The 23,621-nt window shown below is 40.8% G+C and overlaps 4 protein-coding genes across 6 annotated transcripts; 2 read left to right on the top strand and 2 right to left on the bottom strand.

The window, feature by feature from the left end:
* The first annotated feature begins 6,030 nt into the window (after window positions 1-6,030).
* LOC102701585 (cyclic dof factor 2-like) lies at window positions 6,031-9,518 on the top strand. The gene is made up of 2 exons (XM_006643963.3): window positions 6,031-6,312; window positions 7,664-9,518. The coding sequence occupies exons 1-2, from the start codon at window positions 6,217-6,219 to the stop codon at window positions 9,152-9,154; spliced, it is 1,587 nt and encodes a 528-aa protein (XP_006644026.2). The 5' UTR covers window positions 6,031-6,216; the 3' UTR covers window positions 9,155-9,518.
* An 825-nt stretch (window positions 9,519-10,343) lies between these two features.
* Window positions 10,344-14,902, bottom strand: LOC102720842 (mediator of RNA polymerase II transcription subunit 27). Its single transcript, XM_015832641.2, has 7 exons — window positions 14,560-14,902; window positions 12,572-12,733; window positions 11,347-11,797; window positions 11,192-11,251; window positions 11,022-11,090; window positions 10,811-10,854; window positions 10,344-10,704 (listed from the first exon to the last, which is right to left on the bottom strand). Exons 1-7 carry the CDS (start codon window positions 14,874-14,876, stop codon window positions 10,563-10,565), a joined length of 1,245 nt encoding a protein of 414 aa, XP_015688127.2. The 5' UTR covers window positions 14,877-14,902; the 3' UTR covers window positions 10,344-10,562.
* Window positions 14,903-15,571: 669 nt separating this feature from the next.
* On the top strand, window positions 15,572-22,064 carry LOC102720567 (pentatricopeptide repeat-containing protein At5g57250, mitochondrial). 3 transcript variants are annotated; one of them, XM_040521285.1, is made up of 5 exons: window positions 15,572-18,540; window positions 18,647-18,711; window positions 18,821-18,892; window positions 20,060-20,157; window positions 21,978-22,064. In XM_040521285.1, exon 1 carries the CDS (start codon window positions 15,604-15,606, stop codon window positions 18,451-18,453), a length of 2,850 nt encoding a protein of 949 aa, XP_040377219.1. In that variant the 5' UTR covers window positions 15,572-15,603; the 3' UTR covers window positions 18,454-18,540; window positions 18,647-18,711; window positions 18,821-18,892; window positions 20,060-20,157; window positions 21,978-22,064. The 3 variants fall into 3 exon arrangements, with proteins under 3 accessions (XP_040377219.1, XP_040377216.1, XP_015688123.2); XM_040521282.1 differs by lacking the exon at window positions 21,978-22,064 and adding an exon at window positions 21,186-21,260; XM_015832637.2 differs by lacking the exon at window positions 21,978-22,064 and adding an exon at window positions 20,814-20,862.
* LOC102701305 (peroxidase 72-like) lies at window positions 20,179-22,376 on the bottom strand. Its single transcript, XM_006643962.1, has 4 exons — window positions 22,058-22,376; window positions 21,178-21,369; window positions 20,858-21,023; window positions 20,179-20,764 (listed from the first exon to the last, which is right to left on the bottom strand). Exons 1-4 carry the CDS (start codon window positions 22,283-22,285, stop codon window positions 20,346-20,348), a joined length of 1,005 nt encoding a protein of 334 aa, XP_006644025.1. The 5' UTR covers window positions 22,286-22,376; the 3' UTR covers window positions 20,179-20,345.
* Between the last annotated feature and the right edge of the window lie 1,245 nt (window positions 22,377-23,621).

Here is a 23,621-nt window from a genome sequence, read left to right as displayed (position 1 = left end):
ATATTGATATATATCGTAATTTTGTCAAAGAAATTCATGAAAAAATGTATTTCCGGTGGAATTAAAAATTATAAACGAGAATTTCGGAATACAAAATTAAAATAGCATATTGCAAATAATATTCCATCGGAAGATGGTTAAGAATATTTTATTGCTAAGTCATTATTAATTTACACTAGACACTAGAGTACATAATATTAAAATACAAATATACAACGATGGATATATGGGAAATATGTATGGAGAAAAAATATACGTGCACATTAGTAATAATTGGTAGTAGGTATAGTTATGACTTGTGACGCAGCAATCAAAATAAAGCTGTTGTTACTTGTTATTGGTGTGAATTATTTGGTAAAGGGTGATATGACGGTGTATGATTGTGTGTTACAATATCAAGAATTTAGAAAAGGTCATGTGGGAAATTTCTTGTTTCCCCTATAACATGTCCTATTTTTCTATGTCATGAATATAATCACAAAATATTTTTCTGTTTTTATGTATTTTTTAGATTTTTTAAAGTTTTTTTATTTGAAATCACACCCGCGGTCTCCTCGCGGTAACCGCGGTTTCGACCACAAAAATCGCGCGGGAAACCACGATTACCGCGGTTTTCATGCGCTGTTTCATCAAGTGCTTACCGCGAAACCGCGTGGTAACCGTGCAAAACCGCGCGAGTTTAAATTCAAATTTTTTGGATTCAAATTCATTCTGGTTTTTGCGGTTACCGTATGGAATTCGCGGGAGCGCGGTATCCTGGTTTTGGCAGCTTGCGAGGTACCCAAAATCCTCTTTTTCTAGCACCCGCACCAGTACTACCGATAGTACAGCATGTACTGTACAGTGTAGGAGTAGTAGCGTATACTCGTGTAGTCGTATGCTAAGTAGCCACGTTTGCTCCCATCCGGGGAGGAGGAAAAAAGGCTGCACCGGCCGGCCGCCGCGCGCCGTGGTATTGTGCACTCGCCGTGGACTGAGGACGTGGCGTGGTGACGAGTGGCTGTGGTGGTGCCAATACACCCTTATCATTTTCTACTCGTGTTTATAAGTGTTTATAATAATTTGAAATTTCATTTTTAAAATATTAAATTTAAAGTTGATTTGAAGATTTTTATTATAGTTTATTTTCTGGTATTTATGTTTATATCCACTAAGGATACGTTTAAAAATTTTACGTGTAAAGAATAAGTTTATTTTACTTACTCGAACTATTTTACCTTCTAAACTATCTTTAGGTCCACTATAAACCCAGAAATATTGAAAATGTTTGACCTTACTTCCCAGCTATATTTCTCTTTTTTCTGTCTCTATACAAGTCATATTTTATACTGAAACTTGGTCATATAAAAAATTGAAATACATCTACTTACGTCTAAACTATACTAATTTAAATACCTATATTTTAAATTTCAAGAAATGGACTTAAAAATAAATTTAGAACTTTGACAATACTGGTGCCTGTGGCTCTAAAAGTTTAAACTTAAAATACCATTTATACGAAAGGAAACAAAAAAAAGATACATGTGATTAAGGAGTAAAGTGAAATATTTCTAATTGTTTATGATGAAAAAGAAGTTTACAAATAGTCTAGGAGTTCGATGATCTAATAAAATAGTTTCGAGAGAGTAAAATAAACTTTAATAGTTAGTTAATGTGTTTTTTTTTGCTGATATAAACATCAAAATGTACGTAACGTCCGTCCGGCGCGGCGGTTTTCTTCTTTCCCGGCGGCCACATGCTTGCCGGATTGCTGGCTGGCCGGCCGGCAAGCCGTCTCGTTGAAAGGCTTTGGGTGGTGGGTCCCTTCTGATCCTCAAACTGGAAAAGGATCCCCGGAAAGGTCTGGCTGCCCCTGGACTCGGTCGTGAAATTATTTATTTAGGCCTGGCAAAAACTTTTTTAAAAACATTATATCGAATCTTTGGTCATATAAATAAAATATTAAATATATATAAATATTAAAACCAATTACACAGTTATGCGAGAAATCGTAAGACGAATCTTTTAAGCTTAATTAGAACGTGATTAGTTATTAAGTGCTACAGTAACCATGTACTAATGACAGATTAATTAGACTCAAAAGATCCGTCTCGCGGTTTTCAGGCAGAATCTGAAATTTATTTTGTAATCAGAGTACGTTTAATACTCCATACGAGTCAAAAAAAATTGATTTGATGTTTTTTAAAAACTTTTTGCAAACTAAACGGGGCCTTATTTTTTCTGGCGCTAAAACCTGCGTACTATTTCTACCTGGAGGAATTTTTATGGCTGCGAGTTCTAAGCCGCAGGTACGAACTAACAAAAAAGATTTTTGTACTTTATTGGTCTAAATTCATACTACTGGATCCGCAAATACTTTAACTTATTTCACATGTACCTATTAAAAAATGTCCTTTGCTTTTTTAAAAACACAATGCATTTGTTCCTAATTTTTTTCAAATCCAAATGCATCTATCTTCTATTTTGCCGAACTCCAACATAATAATTGATAAAAATTAATCTTTGTGAAACAAACGATAGGAGTTGGAAATGGAATTTTTGGGGGATAAAGGTAGTAATTGGAAGATAGAAACAGATGATAATAAAACGTCCGAACAAACTTTAAAGTTAATTTTACAATCCAAAATTATTTGTGCCAACAATCTACTTGCGCCTTTGCCCAAATAAACACATATTCTCTCCGTCCAGAAATACATATATTACCTCCATTTCGTAACGTAAGATGTTTGACTTTTTTTTGCAATATTTGACCATTCGACTTATTCAAAAATTTAGTACAAATATAAAAAATGACAAGTCATGCTTAAAGTTTTTTTATAATAAAGTAAGTAACAGGCAAAATAAATGATATTTCCATATTTTTTTAAATTAGACAAATGATCATACTAACCTAGGGGTGGTTATGATAGGCTAGAATGACAGAGTGGACGAGAATTTAGATGAAAAATGATTGTGATTGAATCAAATGAATAAATACATAGAGAGATAGATAGTAATCTCCGTATCATAATGCAAAACTTTTATTGTTAACTAGATTCATATAGATGGTAATGGATTTAGACAAAAGTCTTAAATTATGAAAATACAGAGTATATTTTTAAGGTGAGTTGTTTGACACCGGGTTGGGTTGATCCAACTTACTGTATCAAAATGAGATAAGTCATTAGAGCATGATCAATTATATACTGATTATTTTATAATTGAAAATGGATATATTTATGGTTTTAAAGCAACTTTTGTCTTTTGTATACAAAAGTTGCAGAAAAACATAATTAAATATACAATAATGACTTAACTTGTTTTGTTTAATAGATTGGTTCAGTTTGTTTTGGCTCCAAAAAGCTCGCCCCAATACAATTTTTAAAAACTGAATAAGAATATAGCTATATTTTTAGGATGAAGCGGATAGTTCAAACTTCAAAATTTCGACACATTGATTCCACCAAAAAGGACTTCCTTTTCTCTCCACCATTTATCCGCAACACCACGTGGACGAGAGCAACCCAGGGCCCCCCACAAACGCACAGACAACCAACCAAAAAATCCATCATTTGCTTAGACCCAAGTGAGTACTATAACAAGTGGCACGAATAAATGTTGGAAGCCCCCCTATTTTTTTAAAATTATTATATTCTTTTTACTCGAAACAAAACTTGTGGAGGGGATCGTCTCCAGCGAAAAGATCTCTAGCCACGTGGCCTGCGAGGACGACAGGGCCTTCTCGTGAGCTAACGGATTTTGATCTGCGGCTCAGCTGGTTTTTGGCATCACACGTAGGACTGTTCTTTTTGATATCGTCGAATATTTGTGCGGAAGTGGTTTTTGTATGCAGAGCATGTAGTGTATCATATAAACGTAACAAAATACTGATAGAGAAAGTTTTTATTTTCTTTAAAAAAATGTGCTTTATCAAAACGTGGCGTGGATAATCTGATTAAGAGACCTTTGGATGCCTACTCATTTATTCGACAACATTGTGAAATTTAGTATTGAGAGTATGGATGGACGTGGATTATCATTTAGCTTATTGAGATGGTGTTTGGATCTAAGGACTTTTTTTAGTCCCTTGTCACATCGGACGTTAATTAGGAGTATTAAATATAGACAAATAACAAAACTAATTGCATAAATAAAGACTATTTCATTAGACAATTTTTTAAGCCTAATTAAGCCACGATTAGCTAATGTTTATTGTAGCGGCTCAGTAGATTCGTCTCGCGAAATAGTGCAAAATATGAGATAGGTTTTATTAATAGTTTATATTTAATATTTCTAATTAGTGCCAAACATTCGATGTGACAGGGACTTAAAAAAAAGTTTGGTGGAACCAAACACCCCTGAGTTGAACTAAAATTAATTATAAATTACACATTAGCTTACTTGTGTGGATGGTTTACGAGCAGTTGAGAGCAGATATACTTCTTTTGATTTAGATTATAAGAACAATGCTTATATTATAGAAAAATAAATAAATTCTATGTATAATTATATTTTAGGATTGAGTGACTTAAACTAATTTTTGGTCCTAAATTTCCCCCAATTTCCCGGTATTCCCATGCTTCAGCCAAAAACAGCGCAATGTTCCTCAGCCAATCGGCAGCAACCGGGGCCCACCAGCTGTCCTGCGTGGGACGTGGAAACGGCTACCCAAAAACCCAACCACCCCGCGACGTGTCCCACTGACAAGCACGCCCAACCTCCACAAGTGTACCCGTCCAATTTTTAAAAGGAAAGAGCGAGAAAAAAAAGGCCCCGAAAAAGCGAGAGAAAAAGAGAGGCGGAATAGAAAAAAGCGGTGGGCGGGGGCGCGCCCTCCGCTTTTCGCCAAGATTCGCCGCGCCCTTTTTGCCCCGCGGCCGGAGCTGACGTCACACCCCCCCCCCCCCGCGGGGCGCCTCCCAGCCACGAAAACTCGTGGCTGACGAGCCCCCCGCGCCGCTGACCTGGACGCCAGCTGTCCTCCCCCGGTGCTCCCTCCGCCGTCGACCTCTGATCGAGCCGCAGTTTCGCGTCCACGTCCCTGAGAGATACCTGTATTTACAGAACCGTCCCCCTGTCAATCTAGGGTAGGAATGCGGGAAAGGAAAGTTTAGAACTCGTGGCTCGGATCGGCTAGTGCCATGCTTTTACCTAGATTGGCTTGAACGGATATTGTTCCCAGTTAAACTGAGCTGTCACTATATTTATATTTTTAGGTATGTTAGTAGTGCTTAGTCTTATAATAACATTTAAACCATTTTGTTTTAGGTAAGTTATTTATTAGTTAATCTATCTGTTCTAACATACATCTAACTTATCTCATCTGATGATTATGAATACGTACGTACTTTCTGTCAAGATTGAAAATCCTAAATAGTCAATCCTAGATAGCTACATTTAAGACGGAGGGATAGTGTTTACCTTAATGTTAATATATGACAAAATAGAAATTTATAACTATAGAGATAAGTTAAATGATATATCTGAGCGAGCTCACCTGATCTCAACTTTTAGATGGTGTTTGAGACAAGAGACTTATTTTTAGTCCCTTGTCCCATCGAATGTTTTGATGCTTATTATAAATATTAAACGTAGACAATTAATAAAACCCATCTATAATCTTGGACTAATTCACGAGACGAATCTATTGAACCTAACTAACCCACGATTAGTCTATGTGATGCTACAGTAAACATGCTCTAATTATAGATTAATTAGGCTTAAAAAATTCGTCTTACGGATTACCACTCATTTATGAAATTAATTTTTTATTAGTCTATGTTTAATATTTTAAATTAGTGTCCAAACATCCGATATGACATGTAGCTAGAAATTTTAGTCTCATTTAAACAACCCCTTAGCTCGATAAGATTAACGAGTCGAACTTGTCCATCCTAGTCCACCGCAAAATGTCTAGCTTTTGTGGAGGGCGTATATGTAAATACAGGTTTTTGGGAGGGTACAAGACAACTAAACACCTCCTTTAATATAGCACGCCCACACCCTAACGAAATTTCTCGTGCCCTTTTTATTTTTCCCCATTTCGTCCCATTCGTAGAGGAGACTAGCTAAGCGAGAAGCTATATCCACTTTGCCCCCCTCGTCTTCTCTCTCTCTCTAGCCTTCGTCTTCGTCTCGGCGTGTGCAGGTGTGCTCTGCTCGCCTCCCCCCCTTCACTCGCAGCTCCGGCCAGCTGAGGAGGAGGTTGCGGTGTTCGTTGTCGGGTTGGGATCGAGGATGTGCGACAAGGATCCGGGTATAAGGCTCTTCGGGCGGGTGATCCCGCTGGCTGAGGCGGCGGCGGCGGCGGAGGCTGAGAGAGCGCAGGATGAGGTGAGCTATTTGTTTGATGATCGCGTACGCATTTTGTCGCTTCTTCTCGTTGTTGTTGGGGAGAAGAGGAGGGAGCAAATTGATATGATCGACTGTTTTTTTAATTGATTTTTTTATATGTGTTTATGTGAAATTAAGCGCTCCTTGATCCGATCAAGGTTTGGAATTTAGTTGAAAAAAATTGACACGGAGAATTCTTACTTTGGATAATTTCTTAGAGATAATGAAACTTTGCGTAATTACTAATTAGGGTGTACTTCCTGATCAGTAGGTACTGCAGGGAAAAAAAAGTTCAGTTTGGATTTCAGTGTGGATAAGAGCACGAATTAGGGTGATCTACACCCACATCATGTGCCGTCCTTGTCTTCGATTTAGGCTGAATAGGATTGAAAATAGCTGTTTCTATGTTGTTGCTAATTTTGATTGGGGATAACTGCAGATAAGAGAGCGATTAGCATAGTTGATTGGCTCGGTGTTGTAATCCTTGCCTCCTCGAAAGTGGTCATGGCTGAGGAGTACAAAGTAGGACATCCATGCAAAATCTAGGTTCTTTTGAGCATGTGGTGGTCCTTGTCTTTCCACACCATTGCCTTTTCGCTTTTATTTCGGAAAGAGTGGTCACTTTTTTTTTCTTCTTTCTTTCAAGCCAGTACCGTATATGATGTTCTGGTTTCATTAAAAATCGTAACACAGCATTTAATCTGTGTTACGATTTTTAATGAAAGCGTAGCCGTCTAGCTGATTGTCCTGAGGCTGTATGAGGTGGTGAATTATGTGAGCAAAAAGGAATATGAGATGGTAAAAGTAAAAGAAAATCATGCGATTTTACATTTTAGTGATGATTAGGTGTTGTCGTTGGGTTATCTGAGATTATATCTCTGTGCAGCATGCTCTATGCATGGACAAGGCTAAAGCCGATAGAATTAGGATCCCAACTTTTGAATTTACAGTTTTACACAACGACTTTGACATCCAACTATGTGATAGTTTAATGCTCCCAAAGTTTCAACATTTAGCCTCATAAGACTATATAAGAGGTACAGTTTCTGTTAGATAACATGTCTCTTCTTTGTAAGAAATAAACATTTAGCTGAATAAGATGATTATATTTGATCTGAGTTACCTTAAATTTCCCACATATCTTTTTATTTTTGAAAAGTTCATGCATGATATAATCTTTTGCCATGCCATAGAGCTGATGAATTATGCACAAATACAATTTCTTCCTGCTGATAGATACTCCCATAAAATTTTTAATTTCCAAACTTCCTGCTAACTTAAAAAGGGTCTCATACTAGAGCTTTCTTTGAACTAAAGTACCTTGCTAATATCCTCTGTGGCAATCTTTTAGGATCAGCACAGGGAAATAGAAGAAACCAATGACAATGAAATGAAGGTCGATGTGCCACAGGAGAAAGAAGATGATGAAATGAAGGTCGATGCACCAGAAGAGAAAAAGGATAATGAAGTGACTGCTGATGCGCCACAAGAGGAGAAGGATGATGAAATGGGGGTTGATGCATCGCAGTCAACAGATAGTGTAGAGCCAGTCAGCACATCTACCTTGGACAATTCGAAAGAAGATCAGGGTCAGATGAATAATGTCGAAGGAAAAGCAGCATCAGACTCAAAGGAGGAAAATGAAAAGACAGCAAATGATGAATCAGGCCAGGACAAGGTACTTAAGAAGCCAGATAAGATCCTACCTTGCCCTAGGTGCAACAGTATGGACACAAAGTTTTGCTATTACAACAACTACAATGTTAACCAACCTAGGCACTTCTGTAAGAATTGCCAAAGGTATTGGACTGCCGGGGGAACCATGAGAAATGTACCTGTTGGTGCTGGGAGGCGCAAAAGTAAGAGTTCATCGTTGCACTACCGTCACTTACTCATGGCCCCTGATTGCATGATGGGGTCTAGAGTGGACATATCTAGGTCAGTGAACCCTGAAGCTTTTGGATCTTCGCATTCAACTCCTATACAGCCAATTGGCAGAAATGAAGCGGTTCTCAAATTTGGGCCTGAGGTACCACTTTGTGAATCAATGGCATCAGTGCTGAGCATTAAGGAGCAGAATGTTACCAACACTGGAGCAGTACCAGCGAGTGAAAATCAGGAAGATAACTCTTGTGCTTCTTCCATCACATCATACAACATGTTACCTGAAAATGCAGTACCTGTCGATAAGAATGGAGCACCGGTCTACTGTAATGGAGTTAATAGCCCCATGCCACAATACTACCTTGGAGCTCCTTACATGTACCCTTGGGGCATAGGATGGAACAACCTTCCTATGATGGTGCCAGCTAAAGGTATGTCCGAGTCTGCTTCTCCATCTGAGAGCTGCAGCACTATTCCAGCTCCATGGATGAACTCCCCCTTGATGCCGCCCTCGAGGCTTCCTGCTCCAGCATTTCCATATCCTCTGGTGCCACCTGCACTTTGGGGTTGCTTATCGAGCTGGCCTGCCACGACATGGAACATACCGTGGATCAGAACTAACGACTGCATGTCTCCATCATCATCAAGCAACAGCAGCTGTTCAGGCAATGGGTCTCCTCTGGGTAAACATTCCAGAGACTCTCACCCACTGAGAGAGGAAAAAGAGGAGAAATCATTATGGATTCCCAAGACGCTCCGTATCGATGATCCAGATGATGCAGCAAAGAGTTCAATATGGGCCACCCTCGGCATCAAACCTGGCGACCCTGGCATCTTCAAACCATTCCAATCCAAAGGCGAGAGCAAGGTCCAGACATCAGACTCTCGTCCTGCTCGTGCTCTGCAGGCGAATCCAGCAGCGATGTCGCGCTCGCAATCTTTCCAGGAGACCTCTTAACTTCACCTGCTGCCTGTCTTATAGTTTTGTCAGCAGTGTGTACTGTGGAAGTGTATATATATAGTAGAGTTTTGCGGTGTTCAGAAAGATCAGCAGAGAGCTTTTTGTAAAACCACTAGCTTGGAAGTGAGTAGTTGCAAAGGGCTTTCATGAGAACTTCGTTGAGATGTATATATATTGTAGATACTTGACAAACTGGTTATTGTATATCTAGGTTAAGTCAGGAAATGCACTCACCTGGTTTAGCTCTTTCTAGTATATACATTGCGATAAGTTGTAAGCAATAAACGTTGCTACTGATATTTCAGCAGTAACTTATAGAACAGATATTTCTATTACCAGTTAAGTCGTTTCATTGTTCCAGTGTTTTGACTGCATTTGCAAATTGCCTGGTTCAATTTCCTAGGATGAACATTGACGGAGAAAATTATGATGTCTTTAAACTTGCTAGGGTGAACACAATGTGCCTTTGAGCCTGACAGTTAGAGTATGCTTTACTACTGGGCGTTTTATGTTTTGGAGTACACTTAACTATAATCAATTTTGTGTTTAGCTGGTGAGCGGGTCTTGTGCTCATGATGTGTTTTAGGAAATGAAATTTTGGTTCATAGCACAGGTGGGATGTCAGGTTTGGAAAATAAATACCACCAGAATTTCTTAACTTCGCTTAGCATCAAAGTTCGAGCCTTTTTCTTCCAAAAAATACCATAGCCGTCACAGTGTGAAGCGTTAGTTGAATTGTCAACCCAGTTTAAGAAGTGAAAAGACCGAATAACCCCACTTCAGCTACAATATGAACTCGTAGTTACTACGACTGCATTCTCTTGTTTAATCATCGAAGCGCTTGACTAGCTGAGTATTAGCTGGGCAGTCAGCACATGTATATATTCATCTACGCAGCTCCTGTTCGTAGCGGAATTACAGAAAAGAGATGTTCTACAGAGAGTCGGAAAAAAAAAAGGGGTAAATCAATACATATGTACTTGCACAAACTCTTTCTCTCCCATCTTTTCACTTCTGCTTAAATAAACTTCTAAAGGTGACAGATACTTAAATAAACTCCTAATGTATGATATCTTGTACTACTGTAAAGCGTAGGATGAAAAATTTGAAGTCTATGAATCGGCAATATGATAGCCGCCTCTTAGCATGGCTAATCTACCAAATTCCAAAGAGGCCCCAAATGATAAATCGAAATGCACAAAACTCAAAACATGTGTCCAAAGTTTTACATCTGTTCCTGAAATGCCCACTACTAAAGATGAAGCCACAGCCACTGCCACGCCCTTCCTATGTACTCCAGGAACGCCAAGGAAGACAAGAGCACTTGTGCCCTTACATATTAGGTCGTCCTACATGTTTGTCAGGTGATATCCTCAGAAACATCCTAGCTAAAATGCATTGGAAGTCAGGCATCATAGGAAGAACACCCAATGTGATAGGCATCCTGAGGATCAGAACCAACACCAGAAGGCTGGTGGTATGGGCGCTGGACTGGGGGTAAAAGCAAAGCCAAGGACTTGTCCATCAGCAGAAGCCGCTGGCATTTACTGCATGTGAAGTAAACGCAGAGTGTTACTTATACAGCGGAATGTAGAATTGCAGTGATAATATAATGGACATCTGTTATCTGTTAGAAATATAAGAGGTGTCTACCTGCAAACTTTTGTAAATAGAGTCTGATAACTGGCAATCCAGTGCTGCAAGAAGTTACATGTTAAGTAATTAGAATTACACAGTTGATATTGTTGCAGCGGAAAATGCCCAAAATAAGTAAAATAATGATGCCGTACAAACAATTGTAATCAACTTTTTGAAAGACTGGATTACTGTACTGCACAATTTACCAATGCTTATTGAAACTTACCAGCAATAGAGACAATGCTTTACTGGGTTCAACACTGACAAAGTATTGCAATGCTTTATCAGCATGCTCCTACATAATCAAAACAATGTATTCATTAAAACCATGTTTCGCTGTGCCTGCTACGTTGGAACTTGGAACAAGTATTAAAAGGACACAAAAGAAGTATTTACCGTTACATGCTTGAAAACATGATGCACTGACAGTCCTCTTGCATGCAGGTAACTTCCTCCCTAATAGAAAATCCACTTTAAGTGTCAACATTAAAAAAAAATATCGTGCGTCTGTGCCCATTATTGGAAGTCCAGCTTTTGGAAAACATGATTACCTCAGTAGGAGAGAAGAAAGCCACAGCATCAGGATCCGTAGATCCTGCAGGATGCAGTGACACTATAGCTCTAAATATAGAAGGAACTAGCAGCTCGATTATTGCAACCTGATCTATTGCAGTATCATGACCAGATCCTGATTTGCTCATGTTTTGCAGGTTCAGTTCCTTAGTTGGATCCACAAAGTCATCATTCATGAGAGATGCTAATGATGCAGCTCTTTTTGACCAATCCAAACGCCGGTATGTGAATATTTTCATGTTGGGAACTTCATTTTCTAGATTCTTTAGTACCTCGGATAAAGTTTTTTCTTCTAGCTCCCCATTGCTTGCAGGCAGCCTTGGCTTCTTAGCAATACCAGCTTCACCATCATGTAGATGGCTAAGCCCTTCATCATCTAGATGAGGAAAGAACCTTCTTTTCTGGTCAGTGAAGGCCTTGAGAGCTAACCTGAAAACATCAACATGTTAGCATGAACCTGAAATTGATATACATCTGAACATTATAAACACATAATAATGGATAGTCAAAACTCCAGAAAGCACCTGCCTGATCATGAGCAAAATAATTTCTGCATTATGCAGTGGCATATATTTAAAATTTATAAAAGGTATGTAGTATCCCAAAATGGGTTGGGTGTAATCGCATGTGGCTACTAGTTGAGCTGTTAAGTTTAGTAGAGAAACCCAATTTCTAACAGTAGTAATAAACTTGAGTTATCTGGATGATCTACATCTAAAGAAACACAGGAATGGAGTTGGAATATTTCAACACATTCTGTGTAAATCAAAATAAAATATGGATTCACTGGAAACAACAAGAGAAATAATAATTCAATTCCTACAGAAGCATTCTACACCCTGGAAGAATGCAATTATAATGTTAGAAGGATTAAGGAAACAAAGTGCAAAATAAGAAATAAAAGAGGGAAAAGGATAAATAAACAGCTAATCACTCAAACTCAGCAAATAAAATCAATGTCATGCAAGTGTAATGTGTAATGTGCTAAACTGGTGAATTGTGGAATTGATCAGCGGTCAAAGATGTAAAAATTTATCGGCCAAGAAAATTATCATGTACAGAAAGAAGAAACAACATGGAATAAACATACAAACTGCATTCTACAATGCATGGTTGATGAAAATGTCATACATCAACAGGATATAAATAGGCAAATAAGCAAAGCAAATTGTACAGCAAACATACAACAGGTAATGAAGTTACCTAGTTCTGTCAACAGCTGATGCACCAGCTTGACCTGCCAGTTGACGCTTCCAAGCATATGCTACAACAGCACCATCTGGACAAACAAGTGGCATATGCAAGCCCCATGAATTGCCTCTAGCTTTAAGGGCTCCATTTAGAACTCCAGACTCTTCCAACTGCCTTCCTAACAGCAATGGATACAAGATATTTATTAGGTTAAAATTACATACAATAGATCTTTCAGTATTCAATTGGCTAAGCCAATCACTGATGAAGAAATAGTGGCATTTTAAATAAAAAAGAAATAGTGGCATTTTAAATAAAAAAGGTTATAAAACAATGATTGATGGCTCATAACAAAGTAAAAAACATCATGTATAGCAACAGGCACAATTAACCCAAACACTGGGATGAGAATACTGTGAAAGAGCGAAAAGAAAGCACCAGTAAAATTGACTGAATCAAGCATGTTCACATACCTCTAGTAAGTTCAAATATTATTCCTAACTTTATTTAAGATTGCTCCTGATATCCTTATGACATCAACACCTCACAAGTCAAATTGCTTAACCTTATAAATTTCAGGATTTTCTAAAACTAACTATTCTGTCTAATATCTCAACTTCATTGCCTATAAATATTACCTTACTTTTGCCTAGAAGCTTCAGGGTTACAGTAAGACTCAAATATCATCTTTTAACAGGAAGGTTATATTGCTAGATATTTTATGCATCAGATGGAATCTGACAGGTGTGAAACACATTCCGATTGTTTCCAAACATTTTTTTCTTCATAAATGACTGGTCAACTGTACACAGTTGTCCCTGACACATGCGGCTCTGCCAAGGCAGTATTGGCCCTTCTTGGCTGCCATTTTTGCAGCTGCGGCTGCTGCCATGGCTAGTAGCTGCGGCAAAAATGGCAACCGAGCAGACCCATTATAGGGGTGACCATCTAGCCTAACCTACACCCTTAACATCTTTGAGTGACACAAACTAGTTCAAGTTCAATCTTTTCAACGAAGGTTATAATATCATGCTATAACAGGGCAAGGAACGTGAGTTCCAGGAATGGATCCCAATCTAATACCCCGCCAATATATTAAAAAAAAACTTCTAGTAGATATTAAAGTCAAATAGATAAAACTTGAGCAGTTAAGCATGCAAATATAGTAGGGTTTAGCAATTCAAATGTCAAGGGGGTTTTGCAATGCACAAGTTATTAGCTGACATCAAATAAGAGTGCAGCATCGGTTTATGGTAATTCACCATGTTTAAACAGCATATTATAGAGAAACAACATTTCCTGCCATGCCTAAACTAATGTTGTGAAGAACACGGTAAGATTATCAATGTACGAAAATCCAATCATACAACCAAAGAAGTTAAGGGTCCCTTTGAATCATAGGAATGCAAAAACGAAGGAATAGGAAAAACATAAGATTCTGACAGGAATGTAAGTGTAAAACAGATGATTGCAACACAGAAAAAACATAGGAATGACCGTTTAATTGAATCATAGGAAAAACACGGGAATTTAAGGAGAGATAAAGACTCATAGGATTTTTTCCATGAGGTTCTACCTCATGTTAAAATTCCTCCAAAACTTGTATGAAAAGTGGCATTCCATAGGAATTTCATAGGATTTCATATGATTTATTCCTTTGATTCAAAGAGCTTCGTAGAAAAAATTCCTATAGAAATAAAATCCTCTAAAATTCCTATAAATTTCCTTTGAATCAAAGGGGGCCTAAATCAATATTCCAGACATACATATAACTACTTATCTGCACGATCGGAGGCACCAATTTCTATCATCTTAATAATGCCCTAAGTTTTAAGACAAAAACGAAATTTTCTTCTTGAGATTGCAACAGTGGAATTATGAGGGAAACGTTTCTCCTCGGAGGGAATTAGGAGTAGTATTTTGCGAAGCAACAGTAAAAAAACTAAGGAATCGACGAAGAACATCTGGGACAAGATCCAAGAGCGTGGGGACGGGGGTACCTCCCGAGCGCGCGGAGGTCGTCGAAGTGGCGGTGCATGGCGGCCTCCTCCTGGGCGACGGCGAGGGCGGTCTTCTCCACGTGCTGCGGGGCGCTGTGCGGGGGCGCGTCGCCGGCGACGAAGAGCGCCTCGAGCAGCCGGTCCGCGCCGAGCCGGATGTCCGCGATGAGCCGCCCGGCCCGCCCCAGCCGCTCCATCGCCTGCGCTACCTGCTTCGGCGGCGCGTCGCCCGCCACCCCCACGTGCGGTTGGCTCCCCGCCGCCGCCGCCGCCGCCGCCGGAGCGGCCACCACCGGCGACGCCTGCGCCTGCTGCATCTTCTTCTCTCCTCTTCTCGCTTCGCTTCCGCTTCGGACTTCAGAGGAGTCACCAAGCCCATCTGTTGGGTTAAAACGGGTCATCTCGTGGGCCTAGCCCAAACCCAGCTCGGCTATGGCCCACGGAATCTGAACTGGATATGGGCTCAGATCCAGCCCGGCCCACGAACGGCCCTTCTCCATCTGCTTCGGGAAAGGCGAGAGAGAGAGAGAGAGAGAGAGAGAGAGAGAGAGAGAGAGAGAGAGCTTCTGTTCTTTCGAACGTTGCGCTTCCCACGCGGCGGCGGCGGCGGCGCCACCCGCCGACATGCCGCTCGCCGGCGGCGAACCCCGGCACCTCGCGCTCCCTTCGCTCCTCAAGCTCGGCCGCGCCGTCGCGCCGCGCAGTGTGGACCTCCTCCTGGCGGCGCTCCTCCGCCGCCGGAGGCACCGGCTCGTCGGCGCGCTCGCCGCGCAGGCGCTGGCGAACTCCGTGCGGCCCACCGCGCGCACCCACATGCTCGCCGCCTCCGCGCTGCTCGCGTCTTCACGCCCCCGCGACGCGGCCCGCTGCCTCGCGCTCGCCGGTACGGCCTCCTCCTCCTCCGCGCGCCGCTTCTGGGGCGCTCTGCTCCGCCGGGCCTGCGGGGAGCACGGCGATGCTCGCCACGCGCTGGAGATGCTCTCTGCCGGTGTAGAGGAGTGCGGGCTCGTGTTTCCTCCGTCCACGTATCGTTTGGCCCTGTCGATGCTGTGCGCCCGCGGGAACATGGAAACCGCGCTCATGGTGTTCGACGTAATGACTGCCGCGGGGTGTCAGGTGGACGATCGCGTTTGCAGCGTGATCATTTCTGGCTTCTCCAAGGTCGGAAAAACTGGAGACGGGCTGGAATTCTATAGGAAGGTGATGAGGAAGTTCAGTGGGTTTGAGCCAGGCTTGCTCACACTAACAGCTGTTGTCAAATTGCTTGGCCGTGAGGGGAGAACTAGTGAGGTGGCACAATTGGTAAAGGAGATGGAGCGGAAGGGGTTGGTTGGTGATGCTGTATTCTACAGCAGCTTGGTTCATGGATACATGAGTGGTGGATTACTGATGGAAGGACTCCGTGAGCATCGGGTGATGTTAAATAAGGGAATTGCAGCCGATGTGGTTAGTTACACTACTGTTATTGATGGACTTTGCAGAGAAGGTAGGGTGGAAAAAGTGATGGGGTTCTTGGACGAGATGAACCGAAGGGACGCTAAGCCGAATTTGATCACTTATACATCATTGGTTGGTGGTTTTTGCAAAAGAAACAGGTTGGAAGATGCTTTTTCTATAGTGAGGAAACTGGAACAAACGGGTGTTGTGGTGGATGAATATGTTTACTCAATTTTGATTGACAATTTGTGCAAAGAGGGATACTTGGATAGGGCTTTCAGTTTGCTTGAAGAGATGGATAAAAAGGGGATAAGTGTTGGAATTGTAACATACAATGCAATAATAAATGGTTTATGTAAGGTTGGTCACATTGAGAAGGCTGTTGAAATATCTGAAGGTATTTCTGCTGATAACTTCACATATAGCACGCTGTTACATGGTTACATTAAGGGAGAAGATGCAACTGGTGTCATGGCAATAAAAGATAGGCTTGAGAGTAGTGGGATTACAATTGATGTTGTCACATGCAATGTACTTATCAAAGCGTTATTTATGATAAAAAAGGTGGATGATGCCTGCAGCTTGTTTCTTAAAATGCCTGAGATGAGATTAAGGCCTAATATTTTCACCTATCATACAGTCATAGACATGATGTGTAAACTTGGAGAAATTGACAGGGCATTGCAGTTATTTGATGATTACATAAAAGATGTATTGTTCTCCAGTACAATAGTGCACAACTGCCTGAATGAAGCTTTGTGTAATGGAGGAAAGGTAAACATAGCTGAGCAGATTTTTATTGATCTTATCCAAAGAAATTTAAGGCCTGATCCCTGTATTTACAAGAAGTTGATCCATACCCACTGTAAAGAAGGTGGTGAGAATGGTGTACTGAATTTCATTCTTAAGATGGATGAATTAGAAATTGACTTCTTTTCATCTGTATGTAATCATGCTTCTGCTTTCTTAAGCACAAGGGATTGCTACCGAGGAGCATTGGATGTTTACAAGCTTCTAAGAATGAAATCATTTACCGTAACTAGCAAAACATGCTACAGGCTACTCAAGTGCTTGCTCCGAAATGGTCAAGAACAGACCATCCAGCCATTGTTAAGTCAGTTCATTAAAATTTGTGGGTTGCATGAACCGAGAATGATTAATATGCTCTCTTGCCACATCAGCAAGAACAGTGTTAGTGAAGCTATTGGGTTTTCCAGTTACATGGACAATGGCAGTGTTCCTGTCAGTGTTCTAAGGGGAGCTGTATATGCACTAAAGAGGGAAGGTCGAATTCTGGATGCATGCAACTTTTTGAAGGACGCTGAACAAAATGGTTATTCAGTGGATCTCGCCATGTACTCCATTGTTGTGGAAGGCCTTTGTAAAGGTGGTTATCTTGAGAAGGCATTAGACCTATGCGAAAGCATGAAAAAAGAAGGGATTCATCCAAACATTATCATCCATAACTCAGTTCTGAATGGTTTGTGCCAGCAAGGATGCCTTACTGAAGCATTCCGGCTCTTTGACTACTTAGAAAGCAGCAAACTGCTTCCAACGCTGATCACTTACTCTATACTTATAGCTGCTTTGTGCAGAGAAGGTTTCTTGGATGATGCATATGAGTTTTTTCAGAAAATGTCCAACAAGGGTATTAGACCCACCACACATGTCTACAACTTGCTAATAAGTGGTTACTGTAACTACGGGTTAACTGACAAAGCACTGGAGCTTGTGTCACATTTTGGGGAAATATTGCTACTCCCAGATGCTTTTACACTTGGTGCAATAATTAATGGACTCTGCCTGAAAGGTGACATTGAATCTGCACTAGGCTTCTTTAATGAATACCTTCATAAGGAGATGGTTCCAGATTTTGTTGGCTTCATGAGCCTGGTCAAAGGACTCTATGCAAAAGGAAGGATGGAAGAAGCTAGGAGCATCTTGAGAGAGATGTTTCAGTGCAAAGAAGTTGCACAATTTATAGACAGTGTTGGGGATGAGATCCAAGCAGAATCTCTTGTTAGCCTTCTATTTTCTGCATGTGAGCAAGGGAGAATTAATGAGGTCGTGACTGTCCTAAATGAAGTGGCACTCATGTCCGTATCCTCTTCAGATTCTAGTAGTTGTAGCACGCTTACTCACCTAAAGAAGGTAGAGGCGCCTGAGGCTTGTGATCAACCCATGGATTCTGGACAAGCTGTATATTTAGCTACTTATGATGTTTCTAGCAATTGCCTTCATGAAAGTTCTGAACGTACAGTTCAACCCATGATAGATGGAGCTGAGAATTTATGCACACCAAGTGATGATATTGATCTTTACTATGGTAATTTGCTACGGAAGTCTTTCCATGATGACTTTGATACATATTATCCAGCAATTGCTTCACTTTGCTCAAAAGGGGAACTGCTTAAGGCCCACAAAGCAATTGAAGCAATGATCCAGAACTCTAGTTGAATTTGGTAGGTAATTTAAGTGCATTCTGTTAGGGACGTATTGCTGGTTCACAGTATCATCGTTGGCAAATGAAGTGGCTTGTAACTTGTGAGTACATCATGCTCTTTTAGATATGATTGATGCTTGGTGATGCATACTTAAGAATTATTGTCAATGAGGTATCTCAGTACTGCTTCTGTCCTGTGTTCTGTAGGTGAGGAAAATATCTGTCAACATATTTTACCATATTGGCAGTTGGCGAAAAGAGGGTTCCTAAAGGTGGAATTGACTATTGACATGCAGAAACATTTCTCTCTTCTAGCAAAAATGAGCTGTCCTTTTGATTGGTATTTTACCCTTTATGATCTAACTGTTTTTGTCTTTACAGAACCCTGACAGTCCTCAGGTTCCCAACTTCCAATAGTTAAAGAAGTCCTCTGATGGTGGACATACGATACATGTATATTCCTTTCCCATTCATGTTGGTTAATTCTTGTGCATATGTTTTCCAATATGGTGATATCGTTCAAGATCCTGAAATCCAGTGTATAGTTGCATTCAACTAGTTAGTTGATATGTTCTGCAATTATGTGTTTTTCTCCCTAATTAACATTGCTTTCCTCTCTTCACATTCCTGAGTGTACTTAACTATTCAACTATGATGGTGTGCCAAGTTTCTACAATGAAATAAAACATTGTACGGTAGAAAAGGGAGCAACCGTCAACAACGCTCTTTTTTATGCACACTTGTTAAACAATGTATTCATGTGAATGTTGTTCTAACACAATTTTTTTAGTAAATGCCACAATACGATATGTTTTGCGGCCACCAGTCTCATCATTTTGCTTTTGAAAAGCATAAGCAAAACCGCTTATTAAAGATTAAAAATAATTTATAGGTAAAACTTTTATACATGTGATGTGTTCATAGTGATCTAAAAGTAAAGGCTGAAAAATAAATTATGATGAAAAACCTCAAAATCAACTCTAAAGTTAAGCTTGAAAAATTTAATTTTTGACTTGTAAGCATAAACATAAGAAAAAAAAATGAGGGGCCATATTGTAGAAAAGGGCAGATATTTAATTTGGCTAGTGTTACCTTTATCCCGTGTTTTAAGGTCATAAGGTTGACAATACCTACCCTAATCAAATCACAGCTTGGCTTGCTGACCTACCCTACTTGTCAGTCCACTCCACCTGTAGGGCTGTAGGATGAGGTGCTCTGAGAACTTCATGACTATAAAATAAAGGCTAGAGTTAAGTGCACTTCTTTTTGAAACTTTGTGGCCATAAATTCTTGAATTTTGTGATTTTATGTAGCAGCCAAATAAAGACGAGACTATTACTAGTTCTGAATTACTCACTCTGAAACATGCCACTTTTGCCTAATTTTCTCAGTCTAGAAATTGGACGATTTGCTTCTTTCATGGCACCGTAGCGTTTTTTTTTTCAGGTGCCTGAAGACTTATATTTTGTACACCTAAGTGGTATAGAATGAAATTGGTCAGGTCATGTTTAGAGTTTAAACTAATAAGTGATTACATCAGGGACTGAAGATTTTTTGCGATACAGCTTGACGACATGAGTAAAGGTATCTCTTACAATTTACATTATATTATTTTGACAGGAGACAAATGTCGAAGCTAGCACGGCTGGAGTACTAGGGTAACTCATGAAGAGTAGGTGGATACGTACTATGAGTTTGGACTCCAAACTCAGAATTTGGTAAGTCAAACAATCAGATCCAGAACAACCAAATGAACTCATTTTATATATTGAATTATTAAACATACACGTTTTGCAACGCAATCACAATAACACTTGATCAAACATCCTTGACACATTGCAACCACCATAATTATTTAAACAAAATATGCCACCACCATCTTGTAAAATTCAGCTCATAAGACAACCTAGTGGTAGTTGTTGAGCCTCCTGCAGTTCTTCCTGATCTCCCCCTGTAATCCAGTTAGAGGGGAGATGTTGCCCATATTCACCATGGACTGTGCGAAATGCTGGAAGAAGAGATTGACATCATCAGCATATGCCTTCACGAGTGCCGCTGTCTCAGCACTCTTGGTAAGCAGGACCTCATCAGAGCTGAGAAGGCCCTTGCCGACCAGGAGGTTCTTGAAGTAGAAGTTGTCGAACTTTGCTGGGCTGACAAAGTCTAGTGGGAAGAGGTTGTTGTCACCGCCAGAGCGGGGGCATCCCTGCCTCAGCTGTGCCGCGTAGGACACATCCAGTGTGCTGTCAGCCATGCCATTGCCGGTCTGGTTGTAGAGCCTCTGCCTGAAGCTGGTGCACCGAGACATACCAATGGTGTGGCTACCTGTATGCACCCATTTTGTGCAATGTAAGCATTAAGCAAGCTCTCGCAGGAAATGATGGATGGGAGAGAGTGATGGAATGGCAAGAAGTTCACCTGAGAGGGCGACGACATCGACGATGTTAAGGCCCTGACGCTTGAACTTGGTGATGATGGTAGGGAGGGTGTTGTTGGGGGCTGGGATGTCGTTGTTGGAGCCCTGGATGCTGGCACCCAGCGAGTCCCTACGGCCAAGTGGCACATCCCAGTACGGGCCACCAACCTGCAGGTTTGAGTGCAAATTCAGTCACAAACTCAGCTATCTTCATCTCATCCTAGGGGCAGTTCTTTTCACTAAGCTCATATAGAAACAAAAGGTCATGCTCATTTTTCCTTCTACTTCTACTTCTGAATTTGACTTATTTTCTGGTACATACGAGGACAGTGGAGTCGCGAGCGGCGAGGGCTAGGATGTCAGCGCAGGAGACGGTGCCGGGGCAGGTTGCTTCGAGGGCAGCCTTGATCTCGTCGACGACCTCAAAACCCCTGAGGGAGTTCATGTTGGGGTTTGACCCCTTCTCACTGATGATGGTGGTGCTGTTGTCCAGGAGGACAGACGCGTCACACCCCTACACAATGAAAGATGTTGAGAAAAGGTTGATACATGATTAGGCACATGGAAATAGTACATAGATTAGGGCACATGCAACGGAATAGCAATATAGATTATTTAGGGTCCTGTACTGGGTGAAAGTCTCTGATAGATGAGCATTGCATGGAGGGCGCCAATTATTGTGCATTTGAATGAGTAATCATCCTCTCTTAGAAAAAAAAAAGAAAAGGACTAGTAATTAAGAAATCATGGTACGGACTCATCATATCACCAAGACAGAGAGTAGTGCTCGCATGGGCAATGTTGGTAGGCTATCTTATCAGTGGTAAAAAGTTTGCCTAATAACTATAGATTCTCCCATGCTCCTATGGACACCTTTTCCATTGCCTATGGTATAAATATAGCAAAGACTCAATATTGTACACTTTGCATTTTTATTATGTACCTATGGACGGTTAAAGATGCAGTTGCAAATACGCGCATCTTTCTGTTGTTATATTTCATTGTTATTTGCAATACCTTTATATCCTTTGCAAGGTCAAATGAAATGCATATAGATGTCTTTCAAGCCTACATTCTAGTTGCAGTAAGCATACAACTCAAATTTGAATTGTACTTTTGTAGGCTAAACTGCAGGAACTATGTTAACTGAGCACCATAGCTTTGTGAAGACAAGTATACTATAGCAAAGGAGAAGCACACACCTTGACAAAGCAGTCATGAAAATGCAGCCTGACCAAGGATGCTGCCATCCTGGTCTCCCTGGCGACGGCCTGTGCTACGATGGACTGCACGATCTCCTTCGCCTTGGGGCACGAATGGTCGTAGAACTGTGGGAACAAGCCATACCACGGGTTTCCGTGGACAGTGCTGGCGAGGAGGATGGGAGAAACCAAGCAGAGCATCAACAGGCAACCCATGGAAGTCGCCATGTAAGTAACCTTTGCTGCACTGCACTGCACTACGTTGCAAGTAGGAGAAGAGAGTTGCTATTTGTTTGTTTCTACTTCTCTTCTTGTGGGTGGCGAGATGAGGCGGGCATGGGGTGGCATATATAGTGGCTGTGGGGGGTGCATGTAGGAAGGGTGGTTTGGAGCAGAGGACGGTGAGATGCAGCAGGGCAGCAGGGTTGTTAGGGTGATGCGTATAAAATAAGTCAGCTAGCTACGCATTGTGCTCAACTGCTTCAGTAACTCCATCAATTATCAACTGGTAGTAACTCCAAGTTGCCTCCAGGGTTTTTCGCTTGTCTGATTGTTTTGTTTGGGGCTTCGGTTTTAGCAAAGTCATTTGAAGATTTAATGCTTGTCATTGTCAACGGGCCTAGATGGAGTGCTTGACCTCTGAAAGATGAAGCTCAATACAGCTTAGCAGTGGGAAAGAAGATAAAATGTTAGACCTGATGAAACAGCAACTGCTAATTAAAAATAAGAATTCCAGTGAAATATCAATATACCTGCTTGAACCATGAAAAACTATGAAGCAGCAGTAAGGAGATTATTCTGCCCATATACACAATGCATTATTTTTCTACACTGACAAAATGACCATATGCGATGTTATTTTAAATTACCATAAGGGAATGCATGCGCACAAAGATATATTAGTCGTCATTCCCACTTTAACCTTTTTACCTCACAGTAGGCCCACACCTGACAGGTTGTACTAGTATATAAATATATCCCTGGACCATATCCAAAATTCATCCTCACAAAACACATGACAATTTGCACATCATATATGAAATCAAACCGGCAAAGTGCAAAGTGTAGCCAAAAGTAAGGTTTTGCTTCCGTATTAATCCTACTACCTTTGTTATGCACAAGTGTCGTTACAGATCAGACGGGTTTGTTTAATGCAATACCTTATGTATGCTGGACTATTCACATGGATGTTTTCCATTGTTGGTGATCATCAAACTTGGATTCGTATCCCTGTCTTTGGGGATCAAAGTATGATGCTACATTTCCGTATTTTATTAGTAGAAACTTTGGATCAAAGGATAATCTCCTAAGATCTTTCATATTGTACAGTTGTCTTTGTAGAATTGTACCATCAAACTAAGTTACCTTTTCTATATGTTATTGCAGCGATCAATGGGAGTTTTGATGGCTCATCAAATTCAAAATGAATGGTCAGAGAGAAGTGTGTCATGATGCATTTTGTTGTACAACCAGGTGCTGATATCCTAGCTAACACATGCATGGGCAATCGATCAGGTCAAACGAGATGTGCCATGTACCAACTCTGAACACACGGTGCGTGATG

The sequence above is a fragment of the Oryza brachyantha genome, chromosome 1 (assembly GCF_000231095.2).
Source record: "Oryza brachyantha chromosome 1, ObraRS2, whole genome shotgun sequence".
NCBI lineage: Eukaryota > Viridiplantae > Streptophyta > Magnoliopsida > Poales > Poaceae > Oryza > Oryza brachyantha.
Note: the sequence above shows the minus strand (reverse complement) of the source record. Positions and strands in the feature narration are given on the sequence as shown.